Source organism: Bos javanicus, chromosome 10 (assembly GCF_032452875.1).
Source record: "Bos javanicus breed banteng chromosome 10, ARS-OSU_banteng_1.0, whole genome shotgun sequence".
NCBI lineage: Eukaryota > Metazoa > Chordata > Mammalia > Artiodactyla > Bovidae > Bos > Bos javanicus.
The window spans coordinates 14,961,551-14,983,407 of NC_083877.1; the positions used below are offsets into that span (position 1 = coordinate 14,961,551).

General features: G+C 36.0%; 1 protein-coding gene across 2 annotated transcripts in view; it reads left to right on the forward strand.

Moving 5' to 3' along the window:
* The window catches only part of PIAS1 (protein inhibitor of activated STAT 1), a 127,913-nt gene that overhangs the window by 63,155 nt on the left and 42,901 nt on the right, over positions 1–21,857 (forward strand). For both annotated transcript variants that reach the window (XM_061430177.1, XM_061430176.1), the window contains exons 3-6: positions 14,874–14,958; positions 15,218–15,265; positions 19,172–19,262; positions 19,915–20,049. In XM_061430177.1, coding sequence (XP_061286161.1) covers positions 14,874–14,958; positions 15,218–15,265; positions 19,172–19,262; positions 19,915–20,049 — 359 coding nt within the window. The remainder of the gene's footprint in view (positions 1–14,873; positions 14,959–15,217; positions 15,266–19,171; positions 19,263–19,914; positions 20,050–21,857) is intronic.

The window sequence follows — 21,857 nt, forward strand, 5'->3', positions numbered from 1 at the left end:
TGCGTATGTATGATATTATATTGGTTTCTATGTAAGATAAAACATTATTATAAAAGCAGTACATATTTAATATGGAAAAAATTTTAAGTTACAAAGTAATTAGTTTTGCTGCCTCTTTTGATCTTTCAATGCATATATATTTATCTATATATATAAATTATACTTATGCTGTACATTTCAAGTTTATATCTTGCCTTTTTTACCTTAATATTTTATGACTGTGTTCTTAGATCTTTATATTTTGTTTGCTTAAAGTATTTCCCATATTAAGGATAGTAAGTTTGTTGATTTGTTATATGCCTTTTGTTGGGGAACAGATTTTTGCAATCTTACGTTTTAATGGTAGTTAGCAGCCTAATGATGAAATTGTGTAGTTTTAGGTATATTTTTAAAAATTACCCAGTTGTCCAGGTTTTTGTTTTTTAAGTAAACCAATATGCTCATTAAAGATTTTGTGACTGATGTTTGTAGATAGGTACTTAAGTTTCACTTTCCCCAAGACAGCGAGAAATATTCTATAACAGAAAGATGACTATTTTTAGCTTTTCTTTCTGCTGGTGAGGTGGAATTACGAATATTTTTAGAGCAGTTGAAAGTACAACCACTTAGATTAGCTCAGTGTTTCTATCATCAGAATCTCAATAACTGTTTATTTTATGTATCTAGGTTTTACCTTCCATGTGTTTATGTAAATTGCCACATGATTCTTCTTTCTGTTTTTAGTCTAGTTCATCGCTCTGTGGAACAATGTTTTAAAAAATGAAGTTTCCAAAACCTTAACCTTTTCTCTGCACATTTTATATATTGAATGATAATTATATTCTGGTTATTATGAGCAATGCTTTTCTTTCTTACGATTGAAACAGAAGTTAATACTTACGGGGAGATTATTGAAAATCTTTTCCTTTGAGTACAGTATGCCCTTAATATTCTCAAGAGATATCCTCCACAACCTTTGTAGGTAACTTCACTAGGACGTTTCATCCTTTCTCTAAATCGGTGTATAGAAAAGGTGGAAATCTGAATGACTCTCTTTACCGTCTACAAGAGCTACTGACAAGTATACAAAAATTTAGGCCACATTGAGAGGTTGAGTTATTACCCAGGACGCTCATCCTACATCCTGAAAACACTCATATTAAACACTCTTAGCAAAATTTCAAGTTATAGAACTTTGGAGGTCTTTAAGATTGCTTATAATAATTCAAAACAGAACGATAGCAGAAGTCTGAGATATTAATTTCTTATTGCAGTTATGAAAACAAACATCCATATTTAAGTATTAAAATCAGTAGCCATTCATACCTGAATCTGTTGCAATCACATTCCACTGAAACAGGTCCAGCCAAGATCACCTATGACTTGCTAGGTATTAAGTCGAATTGTCAATTCTTACCCTGACTTCTGAGCATTTAACATTATCACTTTGAAATTCTGTCTTCCTTTGATATCAAGGACAACATTTCTTTCTGTTTTTCTTTCTGAATTTCTGGGCATTTATTCCTTGACTTGAGCCTTAAATTTGGTACAGGTTCTCCAAGGCTCTGTTGTTCATACCCCCTCACCATCTGCCCTTTTTTTGCATGTGGGTGTGTGTGTGCACCATTTTGCTTTACTTACTGTTTTTTTAAACAACTTTATCCAAGTATCCCTGACATGCCATAAACTACACATACTTGAAAGGTACAATATAATAGATTTTGCCTATGTGAAATTACCACCATAATAAAAATAATGAACATATCTATCACTCCCCAAAGTTTCCTCATCCCATTAGTAATGCCTCCCTGCTGCCCCTTCCATTCCCACCCAGCTCCTAGATTAGATGTTTTTTGTCACTATAGATCAGTTTGCATTTTCTAAAATTTTATAAATGGTATCATGAAATATATAATGTTTTTTTTTTTTTTGAAGTGGGTAGTGAGGTCTGATTTTTTTCTTATTCAAGATTATATTCTAAGGTTTATCTATGTTGTATTTATAGTTTATTGCTTTTTATTGCTGAGTGGTATTTCAGTGTGTGGATATAACACTATTCATTCACCCGTTGATAGATATTTGAGTTGTTTCCAGTTTTTGGCTGATGAGAACAAAGCTGCTATAAAAATCTGGGCTCAGAATTTGGGCTCAAATGATTATATGCTTATATTTTTCTTGGATAAATTACTTAGGAATGGAACGAGTGGGTCAGTGGATACAGGTTTAACTTAGTAAGCAACTGCTCAACTTTTTTTAAGTATTAGGTCATTTTACATTCTCACCTACAGCATATGAACTTTGCAGTTGCTCTCCATCCTTGTCAACACTTGATGTTATCATTTTAAAGATTGTTAGACATTCTAGCAGGTGTGTGTCTCTTTGTGGTTTTAATTTGCATTTCCCACAGACTAAGGATGTTGAACATCTTTTAATGTACTTTTTTGTCATCCATATATTTATCTTCTTTGGTGAGGCGTCTGTTTAGATCTGTTGCACATTGTAAATTCTGTTAGGTTGTTTGCTTTTTTGTTGGTGACTTTATGTAGAGTTCTTTATATATTCTGGCTGCAAGTCTTAGTGGATATGTGAGTTTTAAATATTTTCTCCCAGTCTGTGGCTTCTCTTTTCTTTTTTTTTTTTTTTAACAGTGTCTTTCTAAGAGCATAAGTTCTTAATTTTTATGAAGTTCAGTTCATCAATTAAAAAAAGCATTGTGCTTTGGGATTGTATCTCTAAAGAAATCTGTACTCTCAACTTACCCCTGGACTGGGAGTTTGGGATTAGCAGCTGCAAACTATTATACATAGAATGGCTTAAAAAAAGGTCTTACTGAATAACACAGGGAATAAAGTGTCCTGTGATAAACCATAAGGGAAAAGAATATGAAAAAAATGTACATATATGTATAACTAAGTCATTTTGCTGTACAGCCAAAATTAAAACAACATGTAAATCAACTACAATAAAATACATTTTAAAAAATAGAAGTCTTTACCTAATCCAAGATCGCAAAGAATGTTTTTTTATGTGTTGTTCTAGATATTTTGTAGTTTTAGGTTTTTCATTTAGGTCTAGGACCTATTAATCTTTTTATTGTAATAATATACGGCCTTCCCAGGTGGTACAGAGGGAAAGAAATCCACCTGCCAATTCAGGAGACACAAGAGACACAGGTTGGATCCCTGGGTCAGGATGATCCCCTGGAATAGGAAATAGCAACCCATTCCAATATTCTTGCCTGGAAAATGCCATGGACGTAGGAGGCTGGTGGACTGCAGTACATGGGGTCACCAAGATTCGGACACAACTGAGCACACACAATATATATAATATAAACTAAATTTGTCGTTTTATCCCTTTTAAAGTATATAATTCAGTGTGTTTCATTATATTTATGATGTTGTTCAATGATTATAACTACATTTCCAAATTTATATCACCCTAAGCAGTAATTTTGTAGCCATTGAGCAGTAATTTCCCATTCCTCCTTCCCTACAGCCACTAGGAACCCCTAATCTACTTTGGATCTCTATGAATTTGCCTAATCTAGATACATAAGTGGAATCATATAATATCTACCCTTTTCTGTCTGCCTTATTTCAACTTATATTTTCAAGGTTTGTCCATGTTGTAGCATATGTCACAAGTTTATCCTTTTAATGGCTGAATAATATATTCTGTGGTATAGATAAACCACATTTTGTTTATCCATTCATGTTGATGGACACCGTTTTTACCTTATGGCTATTGTGAATAAAGCTGTCGTGGACACTGGCATTTGGGTATCTGAGTCCTTGCTTTCATTTCTTTGCTGTAGTATATACCTAAAAGTGGAGTTACTGAGTCTTAATGATAATTCTGTGTTTTACTCTTGGGGGAGCTGCCAAATTGTTTTCCACAGCATCTGCATCAGTGTATGAGGAGTTCCAGTTTTTCTGTATCCTCACCAACTCTTGTTGTTTTCTGTTTTGTTTTTAATGATAGCCATCCTGGTCAGTTTGAAGTGGTTCTGGTTTTGTGTACAGTAAGTCCCCTACATATGAACCTTCAAGTTGTGAACTTTCAAAGATGCGAATGTACGTTTGCATGTCCAGTCACGTAAGTTGGTTCACGTGTCTGGCATACATTGTCAAGTACGTGCTTCCTCTACAAATTGTTGTGTTTTTATGTACTTTACTGTATAGAATACAGTAGTACGTATCTTTATATCAAGCCCAGGATGTCCAGAAGCAAGTGTAAAAGCAGTGGTGATGTAGCTGTTACTGCTCGGAAGTACCAAGTGATAACAAGGGAAACAAAAATGAAAATAATTGAGAGTGCAATGAGGTGAAAAGATGGTAGATGTCGCTTGTTCCTATAACATGAATCATTCAAGCATAGGCCCAATTCTAAAGAACATGGAGAAGATCATGGAACATGTGAAGTCTGCTGTGCTGGTGATAGTTGACAATAATATTGAAGAAGCGTGGAAAAGCAATGGAGAAGAGAGAGAAACTTCTCAGTGTGTGAATGCAAGATCAGTCTCAGCACTGAGTTCCAGCTCAGCTTAATGCTGACTTAATGAAAGCTCAAAGTCTTTATGAAGACTTGAAGTAAAAACATGGTGAGAAATCAGAGGGTGCATCTCTTAATGCCATCCATGGCTGGGAAAGACAGGGAACCCTGGTGTGCTGCAGTCCATGGGGTTGCAAAGATTCAGACACGACTTACCAACTGAACAACATGGCTGATTTCACCAGTTCAAGGCTAGAGCCAGCCTTCACAACGTAAAAGTAAGTGGCGAGGCAGCCATTGCAGATACAGTAGCTGCCTGGGAATTTCCTGAAATTCTAAAAGCTATTATTGATGAAGGCGAGTATTTACCTGAGCAGGTCTTTTTATGTGGATGAGACAGGACTATACTGGAAGAGGATCCAGACCAAAGTTACATCAGTAAGTAGGAAACGTTGATGCCATGCTATACAGCAGCAATGCTAAGTCGCTTCAGTCGTGTCTGACTCTGTGCAACCCCATAGACGGCAGCCCACCAGGCTCCGCTGTCCCTGGGATTCTCCAGGCAAGAACACTGGAGTGGGTTGCCATTAGGCTAATTCTTGTTTGGTGGCAGTGGTTCCAGCTATGTGAAGCTGAAGCCTTTCTTGGTTTATTGTTCAGAGAACCCAGGAACCCTTAAAAACATAGCCAAGGACTCTCTTCCTGTTGTATGAAAGAGTAACCCCAAAGCCTGGGTGCACAGGCCATTTTCCAGGACTGGTTTTTCTACCACTTTATCCTGGAGGTAGAGAAATATTGCCTGCAGAAGGATGTCCCATTCAGAATTCTTTTGCTGTTCAACAGTGCTCCAGGCCCTGTTCATGGACGACTTTCATGCCAACGTCAAAGTAGTGCATCTGCCACCAGATACTACGTCTTTCAGCATGGACCAGGGACTTAGAGCGACCATTGTGTCACACTTTTCGTCAGGCAGTAAAGGCGAGTGATGAATCAGGAACAGTCTCGCAACAATTTTGGAAGGACTGTAACATCTACAAGGCCTTAAATACCATTTACTTTGCTCGGCCTGAGGTTTCAGCTGTCATCATGAATGGAGTTTGGAAGAACCTTTTCCCACAGTTTGTTCATGATTTTCATGGATTTGAGAAGGTGGACGCAGAGTTCAAAGAGGTTGTCAGCAACTTAGTGACCCTCAGGGATAAGCTGGAGCTAGCTGCATTCCTTTTGTGTGGTCTGTGAAGTTTGTCTGCCATTTCTCTTCAGTCAGCCTGTGATCTGACAGATTTCTACAAATAGCCAATAACCCTCTCACCCTGCCCCCTCCTAAGGTGTGTAAAGTGTGTACACCTCTTTAAGTCTTGTAATAGATGGCAGGTCACAGTCCCTACAGCTATAGTAGGGCGGAGGAATAGGGGATGATTGCTAGGTCTCTCACATAGCCCTCTCAACATATTCGACAGACTCTTCATCAAGCATTCCTCCTGGTTGCTATGAAGTGTCTGATCAGGTTTAAAGTTCTGAAATCATTAATTCTGATCTTTTTAAGAAATTTCTCCAGCTTAATGGTTGTTTTGGAGGAGGGAATAACTCCTGAAGCTTCCTGCTCTACCATTTTCTCTGTTGTTACTTATGATCTACTTTGTGTTAATTTTTACATATGGTGTACTGTATGATTCAAAGCACTTTTCCCCCCACTGCATATGGTTATCCAGTTGTTCTGGCACCATTAATTGAAAAGACTATTCTTTTTCAACTAAGTTGCCTTTGTGCCTTTGTCAAAAATCAGTTGTTCACATATATGTGGGTATATTTCAAGATTCTCTACTCTGCTCCATAGATCTATTTTTTTTTATCTTGACACCAGCATCACAGTGTCTTTGTTACTGTACCTTTATGATAAGTTTTGAAATCAAGTGGTGTTAGCCCTCTGCTGCTGCTGCTAAGTCGCTTCAGTCGTGTCCGACTCTGTGCAACCCCATAGACGGCAGCCCACTAGGCTCCTCTGTCCATGGGATTTTCCAGGCAAGAGTACTGGAGTGGGCTGCCATTGCCTTCTCCGCTTAGCTCTCTAGTTTTGTTCTTTTTCAGAGTTGTTTTAATTTCTTCTAGGTACTTTGCATTTCCATGTGAAGTTTAGAAGCACCTTGTCAATTTCTTTAAAAGGAAAAAAACAGCAAAAACTAGCTAGGATTTTGATTAGATTACATTGAATCTGTAGATCAGTTTGAAACAACTGATATCTTAGCAGCATTGAGTCTTCTGATCCATAAACACTGTCTCTTCATTTATTTTGGTCCTTAATTTTTCTGAGCATTATTTAGCATTTTTCACTGCACAGGTCTAGTGCCTCTTTTGTTGGATTTATCCCTAAATATTTCATTTTGAGGGGATGCTACTGTAAATGTGTTTTTAAAATTTCAATTTCTTACTGTTTGCTAATTGACAGAAATAACACAGATTTTATATTTTATTGTTACCTTACTGAACTCACTTATTCTAATACCTTTCTATGAGATTTTCTACATAGATCATCATATTGTCTGTGGATAGATGATTTTAGTTACTTTCCAATCCTGATGTTTTTTATTTCTTTTTCTTTATTGCACTGATAAGAATTGCCAGTACATTGTTGAATAGAAATGATAAATGGATATCATTGCCTTGTTTCTAATTCTTTAGTCTTTCATCTTTAAGTATAATGTTGACTATAGATTTTTCATAGAAATCATTTATTGGGATGAGAAAGTTCACATTTATACTTGCTTTGCTGAGAGCTTTTTTTAAAAATCAAGAATGTTGAATTTTTGTCAGATGCTTTTTCTAGATCTATTGAAATGATAATATGTTGTTTCTTCCTTAGTTTGTTAACCTAGTGACTTGAATGTTGAACCAACCCTGCATTCTTGGGATACGTCTCTGTTGGTTATGATATATTACCCTTTTTAAAATATAGTCATATAGTATAGTCATTTTTTATAGTCATATAGTCATTTTTTTTAACTTTAATATAATTGGATTGGATTTGCTAAAGTTGCATCAAGAATGTTTGTATTTATGTTCATGAGAAGTAACAATGGTAGTTTTCTTTCAATGTATTTGTCTTGTTTTGGTACTGTAGTACTACTCTCTTCATGGAATGAGTTGAGAAATATTCTCTTTTTAATTTAGGGGCAAGAGTTTTAAAGTTGTCAGTTCAAGTCTGAAAGGTGTTCATGATATTCTTTTATATGCTTTTATTATCTATAGACTCTGTAGTGATGTCACTTCGTGTTTCTTATTCTTATTTGTGTCTTCTTTTCCTTAGTAGTATTGCTAGAGGTTTATCAGTTTTATTGATCTTCAAAAGAAACTAGCTTCTGGTGTTGATTTTTCTTTTCTTTTTTTTGTTACAGAATGTTCTGTTATATGAATGCTTAGTCATTCTCCTATTGATTGATAGTTTGTGTAAGAATAATCTTAACGGAAACTCTGTGACTAATTTTTATGATAAAAATGCATTCTTGTGTGCTCAGTTGTGTCTGACTCTTAGTGACCCCATGGACTGTAGCCCACCAGATTTCTCTGTCCTTGGGATTTTCCCAGTAATAATACTGGAGTGGGTTGCCGTTCCTCCTCCAGGGGATCTTATTGACCCAGGGACTGAACCTGTATCTCCTGCATTGGCAGGCAGATTCTTTACCACTGAGCCACCTGTGAATCCCATGATAAAAATGGTAAAACCTTAAGGATATGAATAAATGGACACAGGTACAGTACTCCAGCATAGAAAGATTAAAGATATAAAGATATCAGCTCTTAAAATAAGTCATGGGTATAATTTTACTCAAAATACCATTGAACTTTGAGAATCATGACAAAAGGATTCAGAAGTTCATCTTGATAAAACATTTGAGTTGATGTTAAAGTTCTGAAAAAAGAATAAATGGAGAGAAACCTAATAGAAGACATCAAAATATAGTGAAACTATAACAGTTTAAAAAATAGGGTGCCAGCACCAGGATAAAGAAGACCAATGAGAAAATAGCCTGGAAATGGAACGTGTTGGATATAAGGATTTAATATGATAAAGGAAGCACACATATCCATAAGGAAGAAAGATTATTTAATAAATAGTATAACTAAGCAAATTGGAGAAATAAAAATTTATATTTTAAAAAAAATCACATATTAAAATATGTTCCAGATGGATTTATAATTACATGGAAACAACAAGCCAAAGAAATGAATTGTGTACTGAATGAACCTAAGGAGGGAAACAATACAAATTAACAAAGGAAGTGATTGACAGATAAGACTACATAAAACTTAACTTTGAATTATCCAATAATATTGCCAAAATGAAAAAATGTAACAGACCAGGGGAAGTATTTTCAGCAAATTTCCAAGGTTAATATTTTTTTTTATGTATGAAACTCTATGCAAATGTAAAAATGGGCATAGGACAAGATTGGGCAATTAACTAAATAGGAAGTTGAAAACAGGAAAGAAAATTTCGATACAATTTAAACTACTAAGGAGTTACACAGACCTACCCATTAAATTAACAGCAACTCCCAGGCAGGCCAGAGTAAAATGCAATAAGTAGATGCACAAATTGGTAATGGTTTTATATATATATATATATATATATATATATATATATAGTGTTACAAGTGTTTGAAAACCACTTTTGTGATAAAATTCATTTTAAAAGATCTCAATACTTTTTGACCCAGAAAACCCACATCTGGGAATTGATCCAAGGAAAATAATTACTACACCCCCCTTTCCAAAAAGCAAACATATAAATCCTGTATACAGAGTTGTTTTCAAATAATGAAAACTTAGAAAACCTAAATGGCTAATCAAAGGAGTAATTACAATTTTCATATATCCCATAGATAGAATACAATGCAATAATTAAATATGGTAATAGAGATTATAATTGAAAATGTGATAAGAGTAATTTTTTTAAAGCAAGCTTTCAAATTATGTGGATAATTTAATTGGTAAGAAATATGTAGAAATGACAAGCAGTTATGATGAGGGTATAGTGGGACACTCTTTTCCTGTTTTCTGTGATCAAATATAATGCTGCTGCTGCTGCTAAGTCTCTTCAGTAGTGTCTGACTCTGTGCGACCCCATAAACGGCAGCCCACCAGGCTCGCCCGTCCCTGGGATTCTCCAGGCAAGCAAATATAATGCTGCTGCTGCTGCTGCTGCTAAGTCTCTTCAGTAGTGTCTGACTCTGTGCGACCCCATAGACGGCAGCCCACCAGGCTCCCCGTCCCCGGGATTCTCCAGGCAAGCAAATATAATGCTACTCTGTACTTAATAGAAGTACAACACTTAGATCAGGGAAGCTAATAGTCCTATGTTATGAGAAGAGCATGGGCTTTGGAAATGTGTAGATCTGAGTTCTAATTTGGGTTCTACTTACCTAGTATGAGGCCTTGACAGTTACATAACTACTTAGAACCTCAATTTCTAAATCTGAGGAAATATTTGTTTATGGTTGTTGTGTGGATTAATAATAGTATATTGCAGTTGTTGATAGAAATATTGTTCTTGTCATGTGACATCTGGAATAATGTCAGTCAGCTTAAAAGCAATCATAAATTTCAATGGCAAACAATGAAGAGTTATTTTTCACTTAGGCTACTTATTATCTGTGAATTGATTGTGGCTCTGCTCTAGTTCTCTCCACTTTAGAATCAAGGTAGACTAGAAGGAAAGATGTTGAAACCCAAGGACAGGTCTTAAAGGTCTGCTCTGAAGTGGTACACTTCCAGTCATATTTCATTGACCAAGGCAACAGTGACACTGTGTCATAATCCTCCTTTGGGGAATGGGTCAGCACAGAGGGGCAGCAAATATTTGGGAAAAATAATATATGCTATGACAAAGAGTGTGTTCAGTGCTGTTACTTTCAAAGTGTGATAGTCTGGTGTATGTCTGGAGGAGAAAGATCAGAATGGTGAGTAATTCTGAAATCCTGTCTGAAATGCAGTGGAAATAGTCAATGGAGAGAGTGGGGCACGTTAATGCTGTCTAAAATATTTGAAGAGTGGCTATAACGGGCTATACTACATGACATCAATGGGTAGGAGTTAGAGCATTATGTTTTGATTCAGTGTAAGGTCATAAGGCACCCCACTCCCGTGCTCTTGCCTGGAGAATCCCATGGATGGAGGAGCCTGGTGGGCTGCAGTCCTTGGGGTCACTGGGAGTCGGACACGGCTGAGCGACTTCACTTTCACTTTTCACTTTCATGCATTGGAGAAGGAAATGGCAACCCACTCCAGTGTTCTTGCCTGGAGAATCCCAGGGACGGGGAGCCTGGTGGGCTGCCGTCTATGGGGTCACACAGAGTTGGACATGACTGAAGTGACTTAGCAGCAGCAGCAAGGTCATAAGGAGAAAGGGAGACAGAAAAGGAAATTCATGCTTTTAAAATATCTTACCTCATTTATATTTAAATAATCCTATGAGGGTTTTTGTGTTTGTGTATGTTAAGTATTGGGGAAAACAGTACCTAAGGTCACATGGCAAATAAGTGGTAAAACCTGTTTCAAATCCACGTCTGTGTGATCTCATCTCTCTCCCACTATACTTGCTACTCTGTTGGGCTGCAAGCTTTCTTACAATTACACTGTACATCACTAGTCATCTTCTGTCTGACAAGGTAATGACCACTCTTCCTTCATCTCTAAAATGTTTCAAAGCATATAAATGGAAGAATTGAAAGGAATGTTGAATTCCTGAATTTGAATTTAGATCAGTGGTCTGCAAGCTCATTTGATCATTTGTACCCTTTCAGAAAAATAATTTAGCATGTGCCATACAAGATTTGACATAAAATTTTAGGTATTTTTGTGAATTAGATTTTATGGAAAATCTAAGCATCTCTTAGATGCTTATCCTCAACATTGGAGGTCATTGTTTTGGATGATTTGTAAGGCTTACTTTTCAGTATAAGATTCCATGCTTCTGTTTGGCCTGAATTTTTCTGAAAGGAATAATGATAGCTTAATTAACTTTTAGAAAAAATTTTAAATGGTCTGTTACCTGAGACCAAAACTAAATTCACTGGCATTCATAACAAAATTAAACCTGAAAATCAAATAGTATGAAATATGGTTTTCCAGGTAACCAGTAATAATCCTGTGAACAGTCCAGTCTACTATTAATATATATAAAAAAGGATATAAAGGGGTTACTATTAAGTAATCTGATTTCTACGTGTGGCTCAAAAAGCAACCTCGTTATTTTAGTTATATCTTTTCTAAGTCTGTGTGTGTATGTGTCCAAAACTTACTGTACTCATATATTCTAAAAGAATCTGAAATTTTGCCGAGAGAATAATATTATTTTTGATACTTGGAAACTTATTTTAGTACTGTTTTACAACAGAGCCAGAAATCTAAATCAGGCTAAGCCTACTGGACTAAAATTTTGAGAGAGACATATCCTAAGTCAGAAACAAAGAAGTTACTTTCATTGCCTGAAAGAGGAAACTGTTTGCTTTTCTACATTCTGGTCCTTGGTTATCTGCTTTTTGCCAAGTTGATATTTCATGATTAAGATAGCTTTCTGATTATCTTAACTGTTTCTTGGGGATAGAGTCTTTAAGAAAAAACTTTCCCAACATAGGCAAAACACTCCCTGACATAAATCACAGCAGGATCCTCTATGACCCACCTCTCAGAGTAATGGAAATAAAAGCAAAAATAAACAAATGGGACCTAATTAAACTTAAAAGCGTTTGCACAACAAAGGAAACTATAAGCAAGGTGAAAAGACAGCCTTCAGAATGGGAGAAAATAATAGCAAATGAAGCAACGGATAAAGAGTTAATCTCAAAAATATACAAGTAGCTCATGCAGCTCAACTCCAGAAAAATAAATGACCCAATCAAAAAATGGGCCAAAGAACTAAACAGACATTTCTCCAAAGAAGACATGTAGATGGCTAACAAACACATGAAAAGATGCTCAACATCACTCATTATCAGAGAAATGCAAATCAAAACCACAATGAGGTGCCATCTCACGCCGGTCAGAATGGCTGCTACCCAAAAGTCTACAAGCAATAAATGCTGGAGAGGGTGTGGTGAAAAGGGAACCCTCTTACACTGTTGGTGGGAATGCAAACTAGTACAGCCACTATGGAGAACAGTGTGGAGATTCCTTAAAAAACTGGAAACAGAACTGCTATACAACCCAGCAATGCCACTGCTGGGCATACACACTGAGGAAACCAGAATTGAAAGAGACACGTGTTCTCTTTCAGTGTTCATCGCAGCACTGTTTACAATAGCCAGGACATGGAAGCAACCTAGATGTCCATCGATGGATGAATGGATAAGAAAGGTATGGTACATATACGCAATGGAATATTAATCAGCTACTAAAAAGAATACATTTGAATCAGTTCTAATGAGGTGGATGAAACTGGAGCCTATTATACAGAGTGAAGTAAGTCAGAGAAACACCAATACCGTATACTAACGCATATATATGGAATTTAGAAAGATGGTGATGATGACCCTATACACGCAACACCAAGAGACACAAATGTAAAGAACAAACTTCTGGACTCTGTGGGAGAAGGTGAGGGGGGTAATGATTTGAGAGAATAGCATTGAAACATGTATATTACTAAGTGTGAAATAGATCGCCAGTCCAGATTCAATGCATGAGACAGGGCGCTCAGGGCCGGTGCACTGGGATGACCCAGAGGGATGGGATGGGGAGGGAGGTGGGATAGGGGTTCAGGATGGAGGACAAATGTACACCCATGGCTGATTCATGTCAATGTATGGCAAAAACCACTACAATATTTTAAAGTAATTAGCCTCTGATGAAAATAATTAAATTAATTTTTAAGAAGCTTTCCCAGATCACAGAAAGCAGAAATACAAATGTAGGCTTGGAAGAGATACTCCTGTCAGTTTAGTTCCGGTCAGTTCAGTTCAGTTCAATTCAGTCACTTAGTCATGTCCGACTCTTTGTGACCCCATGAATTGCAGCACGCCAGGCCTCCCTGTCCATCACCAACTCCCGGAGTTCACTCAGACTCACGTCCATCGAGTCAGTGATGCCATCCAGCCATCTCATCCTTTGTCGTCGCCTTCTCCTCCTGCCCCCAATCCCTCCCAGCATCAGAGTCTTTTCCAATGAGTCAACTCTTTGCATGAGGTGGCCAAAGTACTGGAGTTTCAGCTTCAGCATCATTCCTTCCAAAGAACACCCAGGACCGATATCCTTTAGAATGGACTGGTTGGATCTCCTTGCAGTCCAAGGGACTCTCAAGTGTCTTCTCCAACACCACAGTTCAAAAGCATCAATTCTTCGGCGCTCAGCTTTCTTCACAGTCCAACTCTCACATCCATACATGACCACTGGAAAAACCATAGCCTTGACTAGACGGACCTTTGTTGGCAAAGTAATGTCTCTGCTTTTGAATATGCTATCTAGGTTGGTCATTGACTTGAAATTGTAGATCCAACAGTACTCTTTTGGATTCCTTTCTCATTCATTTGTACAGCTTTTTTGGACATTTGTGCGTGGTAGTTTTGGAGGAAGTGTTGCTTGCAGGTAAGAAATGGCCAACTTCAGCTACTTTTTCTGCACCAGTTTAAGTGGCCCGCAGGCTGGGAGTTCTTTGGTATTAAAAGTGATCCATTTGTTCTAGAAAATTATCCTGGAAAAGGACGGTTTAAATAATTTAATTTGCTATTCCTTCATTTTCAGTCTTTACTTCATTCAACAATCATTTAGTGCTTCTTTGTGCAGAAATATAGCAAACAAGAAAGATATTTACCACTGATATCAAAATATATTCTTTTCTTTCCCCACCTCTCCTTCCTTCCTCTTCTCTCTATTCTCTTCTTTCCCTTCTTCGTGTAACTCCTTTCCTTTTTTGAGATAGTAACCACAGGCGAATTTTGAGGTCTGTTCATCTAAGGATAGGACAAATTATATATGTTATTTATTTTATAAAAATTTCGTGGTATAGTTAGGTGGGGGGTGATAAAATTCTTAATTTGCCTTCAAGTCCAACTGTCATCTTACCTGGGCAGATCTCAAGGTGTATGTATACGTTTGTTACTTAGCTCAAAAATAATATGTTTGTTACTTAGCTCATTTATATCTTTAAATGGCTTTGTATTATTTTAAATAAAATTAGTATCAGCGTGTTTTTATACGTGTCCTTTTTAGATGCAGACGTCTATGATTAGACATGTAGCACATGTCTTAATTTTCAAATGCCATAATTGACTTGTTATCTAAACGCTAGCATTCATCCTAGTTAATTAAAGGCATGTGAATGGTTGAAGTTTTTTGTCTTGTTTGCTATTGTGTACTATATTGAAAATTTGAAGGTAATTAAAAAATATAATTCTTTTCTTCTTTAGCATCAGACAACAGTCAGCGCTTTCGAGAAACCTGTTTTGCATTTGCATTGACGCCACAACAAGTGCAGCAGATCAGTAGTTCCATGTAAGTTGTCTCTGAGTGTAACTTGCAGTTTGACCTTTGCATCCAGTTTTGTCTATAATAAGTGACTTTTTGAAACAGTATATTCAGGGGTGAGTATTATTGTCATGCAAGTATTAGTACTGAAAATATCATTAGAATGTTACTTACCATAAGAACTCTTACTATTTCTGATATACATTCTGGAGTTAGCCGTGTCTTTGAATCAGCTTTCCTGTGGATGTCTTTAAAATAATTTTAGTTCTTACCATGTCTTTTCTAGGGATATTTCTGGGACCAAATGTGACTTCACAGTGCAGGTCCAGTTAAGGTAAAGTATTGACTACAGTATATATTCAAAGTTTAAAAATCAATATTTCTTAAAGATTTCTAAAATCTTTCTAATTTTCAGTAAGTATTTTCTGTGTCCTATATTTAAACCATTAACTTTTAAATACTCTCTAATTTAGATTCTGTGTGAGACATCTTTTGATAAATTTGAAAAGCAAAATGAGAATTTTCCAACATGGTACTGTCCCATATTCAGTTTCTTTTCTTAGCCCATTTCTTCTAAGAGTATCTAACACATCTTTTATGTTAATGTCTCTCATTGCTTACATAAACCATCTTATGCTGTTCTTTTTACTCAGTGACTATTGTAGTGTAGACTTCAGTGCCCCACACTGTTCTTGTTGCGATAGAGATAGAAGAGAAAGACAATTGTTTTCCTCCAGAAGCTATTTTCCATATAAAGTAAGAAGGATAAGTCAAACACATAGCCCAGTCTCAAAATCAAATACTAAGTTGTATGTACAGATTATAAACGTACTAAGAGATCAGAAAAGAGATTAAAGAACCAGCTCAGTTCTTCACAGAATAATGTGAAAACGTCTGATCTAGACTTAGAAGTAGTGTGATGAAAACTGAGAAAGCAGAGGAGAGGTAAGGTCTTGGTTTTGGAAGGCACTGACAAAGGTGTTTCTGTGTGAAGGCGCTTTATCCTCTGTCGGGCAGATGATAATGACTGACTGAAGGGCTAAAATTCAGCGCCTTCGTAAATAATTACATATTGCTGTGATATTTTTTACTTCCTGCCTCAATTTACATTTTGTTCATACTGCTATGTGACTTTGTCTTTTAAAACAGTGGTTTTCAGACTGTTGCTTGAAGCCACCATTTGGGGTCTACCCTCTGGCTATCATTCCACCTTCTCCCCCACCCCAACTCTTACCTGACACACACACATATACACACTCTGAACCAAAGTAGTGCTGCTTTGACCTGTTTTTACATGTTTGACTTCTGGGTTAGTTTTCGTTTGAGGAGACTATCCCAAGACTGAATTTGCAAACCATAGTTCTAGAACAGAAGATCCACCTGCTATCCTTAGCATTACCGTCCATACATTCTTTAAAGCAGCAGGAGGCATTGATCTCATTCCATAGGAAGGTTTTCTTTCTTTCTAAGATCAGTTCAGAGATTCTAAGGGAATCGTGATGGTTAAAAATGGCTTGTAAAGTGAAAGTTGCTCAGTCGTGTCCAACTCTTTGAGACCCCATGGACTGTAGCCTGCCAGGCTCCTCTGTCCATAGAATTCTCCAGGCAAGGATACTGGAGTGGGTAGCCATTCCCTTCTCCAGGGGATCTTTCCAATCCAGGGATCAAACCCAGATGTCCTGCATTGCAGGCAGAATCTTTACAGTCTGAACGACCAGGGAAGCACAAGAATACTGGAGGGGCTTAGCTATTTTAAATTCAGATTATATCCGAAACTTAATGGGAAAAGAACCATTTTGTACTATATTTTGTATATATTTTGTATTATATTTTGTATATATTTGGGAATTATTAGGTGGTTCTTTGTGTTTTGCTAAATTGTTTATATTAAATATATTGTATATATTTAATATATACATATTTAATATATATAATTATGTTTAATATATACAATTGGGTTTTGCTAGATTGTTTATATTAAATATTGTATATATTTTGTGTATATTTTGTTTATATTTGGGAATTATTAGATGATTATTTGTGTTTTGCTAAACTGTTTTCATCCCCACATTGCCCATCCCCCACAGCAATCCCAGGTTATTAAGTTTGGAGCATATACCATCTACTATCCTAACTATAAGTCTTTATCTAAAACATGAAAAACAGTTTGGTCAGAATTAAGATCAGTATTTTCTCTATTAGATTCCTAATCTGTTTTCATTTATCTGTTTCCCCTCTCCACCCCCATAAACATCTGTACAGAAACTTTGTGCTATTGTTTCTTTTTTAAAAAATCCTTTGGTTTGTAAGAATGATTTATTAGATGTTCACTTTTTACTTAGTTGAATAGGAGTCAGCTTGTCACATGAATTCTGTTTTTCGGCAGCTTCAGGCAGCCAGGTCCATGTTTCTAATCTCCCACGACACTGGCATAATTGGTTTGAAACTAGAGCATCCTCTTACTTTTGCTAAGTAAAGAACTGGCCTATCATAGAAGGTTCTGCTGGGGCTAGAGATGATCTTGTGGGTGTTGATATCCGTGTGCTAAGTATATTTTGAGAAAATCTTCGCAGGTTAGTAATTCTAAACCTTTCTATGACTCTCTAACCTCTTTGAGAATGTAATGGAAACTATAGATTGTCCCTGCTTAAAGATGACCATATATGTACCCATAAAATTTTACATAGAAAATTGTCCCATTTGTGGACCTTCCCTCACACAGATTCCATTGCAGGCAGATCAGGATATTGAGAGAAGATACTTGTGCTTCTTGTTTAAAAACTTGTGTAAAAACAATGAATATTTCACAGAATTCAGAGATAGCATACTTAACATATAAACCAAAAAGTTCTGGGAACATTCTGTAAAGGTGGAGTGAACCTTAGCTCTATATTGGGAACAAGGAAGTAATTGAGAATCGTTGTCTTAAATAGCAGATTAATTTATTTCTCAATCTGTGTAAGAATGAATAGAGTAAGGAACTTCCCTGGTGGTCCTGGGGCTAAGCCTTTGTGCTCCCAGTGCAGAGGGCCCAGTTCAGTACCTGGTCAGGGAACTAGGTCCCACATACCACAACTAAGACCTGGTGCAGCCAAATTAAAAAAAAAATAGAATGAAAAGATTGAGAGTGTACAAATTATGTAGCTGTCTTGGTTTTTCCTGAAAGATTGCACATTTAATTTAGAAATAAATGTTTTTGTGAGTTTCTAAATAGTATTCTAAGCACATGTGGATATAATACAAATATTATTATTATTCAACATCTTCAGTTTTCAGAAACTAATGGAATACTTGAACTTGGTGGACAAAACTTGATCCTGGAGCTTGACTTTTAGCATTTTTCAGTATATTCTGCTGAGAACCAAAAAATGTTTTATAGACAAATACATTTGGGAAATACCATATATTATATTGGGCTTCCCAGGTGGCACAGTGGTAAAGAATCTGCCTGCCAGTGCAGGAGATGCAGCTTCAACCTCTGGATTGGGAAGATCCCCTGGAGGAGAAAATGGCAACCCACTCCAGTATTCTTGCCTGGAGAATCCCATGGACAGAGGAGCCTGGCGGGCTACCATCCATAGGGTTGCAAAGAGTCAGACGCAACTGAGCGCACACACATATATTTTCTTCTTAAAAAGCTACAGTCCTTATTAGCTTTGAGATGTTCTGTATAGAGAAAACTTAATTGTTTTCATTGAAGAATGATTGCTTTTACTGAATTTCATTGTTTTCTGCCAAATATCAACATGAATCATCCATAGGCATATACATGTCCCCTCCCTCCTGAGCCCCCTCCCCCCTGAGCCCCCCCCCCACCCCTCCCCTCTAGGTTGTTACAGAGCCCTGATTTGAGTTCCCTGAGTCATACAGCAAATTCCCATTGGCTATCTGTTTTACATATAGTAATATAAGGTTCCATGTTACTCTCCAAAATTTCTTAAATGTATTCAACCCCAGAGCACTCCCCCCTCAACCCCCCTGCCCCCGCCAGCATGCTTGAACAAATGACTGGAGATGTTATGAGGACAACTGCAGGTTGGTAGTTGTGACTACTGAAACTCTACATTGACAAAATTATTTATTTTGATCCTATTTAAATGCATTTATTCGTAATATGAAATGTCTAGTTTTAATAGTTGTTGCTGTTAAGTTTGACCATCTTTTAGATTAGTTATGAAACAAAAATATCAATGAGATCATCTTTTAATAAAGGAAATTAAAGTTGTTCTTTATTGTTTAGGTTTTGTTTATCAGAAACCAGTTGTCCACAAGAAGATCACTTCCCACCCAATCTTTGTGTGAAAGTGAATACAAAACCTTGCAGCCTTCCAGTAAGTCCTAAAAGCTATTTTTCCAGTGCGTTGCCAGCATAGCTAGCAAATAAGTCATCACAGCTGTTGTTAATCATAGTTTTTCATTAAGAAAACATCTTTATTTTGGATGTATATTCATGTGACTGACTAAAACACTTGTACCAACTATGTACAATTAACAGCTGTGACATTAGCTATGGAGACAGTCTAGGACTTGGAGTTGGGTGTGGTAGCTTTTAGTATTTTATTTAATTTTGGGATGAAGAGATAGTTTCATCAAAATCTCAGATGTATTCTTGTGTCTGAAACCTTGTGGTAGATGGGAGATTTGAAGACTGGTGTGCATTTAACAAAGGAGTGGGTGCTATTGTTGCTCACCTTTAAAATAGTCCTTATGTGTTTATCCAAGCTGTTTATGAATTCAACCTGATTCTTAAATTCTTATAGATTTTTAAGTTCTATCACCAATATTTTTCTCAGGCTTACTATAATGAGACTGTAGGGTATTTTAGAGAAACGTACAGAAAACTCTTACAAGTGTTTGCTTCTCCACTTTTAAATGAAAATACTCATATTTTCTAATATGTAGTTTGTAGGTTTTTTTTTTTAAGGAATGGAAGTTGAAATGGTTGTGAAAGTAATAAATAGAAATGTTATATTTCGTCCTTAGGGTTATCTTCCACCTACTAAAAATGGTGTGGAACCAAAGCGACCCAGCCGACCAATTAATATCACCTCACTTGTCCGATTGTCTACAACTGTACCAAACACCATTGTTGTTTCTTGGACTGCAGAAATTGGAAGAGTGAGTAAATTTTTGTTTCTTCCAGAGTTTTGTTTTATAAGGAAGGGTTAATCTCCATGGCTACTTGTGCTTATCTATAAATAAAATGGGTATAAAATGAGTTGCCAAAGGATTTATTTTTGTCTCACAATGAATTTTCAACATGTTCCCATTTTAAAAATGGGATCTTGCAATATTCAGTGTTTTATAACTTGATAACTCTCACTAAGTATTTTCATAAACATCTTCCTATGTCATTTCATGTTCATCTGCATGATTTTAAACGTCTACATCATATTCCAAACGAGTATCTATAGTGTAGCCCGTTCCCTATTGTTGAACATTATTTGATTCTTTACTTCAAAGAGCGTTTTGAAGACCGTCCTAATAGCTCTGACTTTGCACACACATAGTGCTTTCTTTAGAGTAAATTCCCTGAAGTGCAATTCCTGAATCAAAGACCATCAGAATTTAGAGAAATTTTGTGTTCACTGGCAGATTGCCTTACCAAAAGATGTAAGATTTATTCTCTGACTTTCAGGTTTTTTTCATATGCCTGTTGACTGATAACACTGAGTTTTATCTTCTTTGAAATCTGTACTAATTTTTATAGATAAATAGTGGTATTAGATTGCTTTAATTAGTACTCCTTTTATTGTTAGTGAGATTGAACAAATTTGTGATTTTTCACATTTAAAACATATATAAATATCTGTTTCTCTATTGTTTTTCTTATTTTTATTGTTTACGAGTTCTTACATTACTGATTTAACCTTCTTTCACATGCTGCAAATGTTTGTTTCTAGTTTATTCCTTTTCATTTATGTGATTCCTTAATGTATAGAAGATTTAAATTATTATGGACCCAAATTTTAACCAGTTTCTTTTTTTCTTTTAATTTCTTCTTTATCGAAGTATACTTACTTACAGTGTTGTGTTAATTACAGCTATACATCAAGGATATGTGACTCAGTTATATATAGATATATATATTTACATTCTTATTCATGCTCTTCTCCATTGCGGCTTATCACAGGTTATTGAATATAGTTCACTGTGCTGTACAGTAGGATCTTATTGTCTGTCCATTCTGTATATACTAGTTTGCATCTGTGAATCCCAAACTCCTGCTCCTACCCTCTCCCATCTCCCTTCCCCTTGGCAACCACCAGTTTATTTTCTATGTCCTTGATTCTGTTTGTTTCATAGATAAGTTGGTTTGTGTCATATTTTAGATTCCACATATAAATGATACCATATGGCAATTCTTTCTTTTTGACTTACTTCCCTTAGTATGATAATCTCTAGTTGCATAGTTTTATTTCTTTATAGTGTTTCCGCTCAGCCTCTGTTGAATTTAGTCTATCTTCCCTTCCCAATCTTACGTAAATATTTGTTTATATTTTTTCTCGACTTCTGAGATTTCTTGTTTTATCTTTACATATTTCATCCATTGTAAATTTACATGTGGTGTGAAATAAAAATTTAATTTTTTAAATAGCCAGTTCTAACACCATTAACTAGACAAATGCTAATTCTGAAGTAACCATTGTTATATATTTGATTTTTATTTATAGTGTGTGTGTTTTTTCACTTTTCTGTATTGTTTTTTAGCCTAGCATTCTTTTTCTGGCACAATTTTAGAATATTTTTGATTATTACAATTTTATATGAGTTTGTGTATATTCACAAGTTCATTTGAAATTTATAGAATGTATGCTCTATTCCATGTACTATACTGAAAACTGGCGGTAACACAGTGAGAAAAAAAAGTCCTGACTTGGAGCCAGAATCCAGTTTACACACAAAAATGTGAACGGTGTCACAGG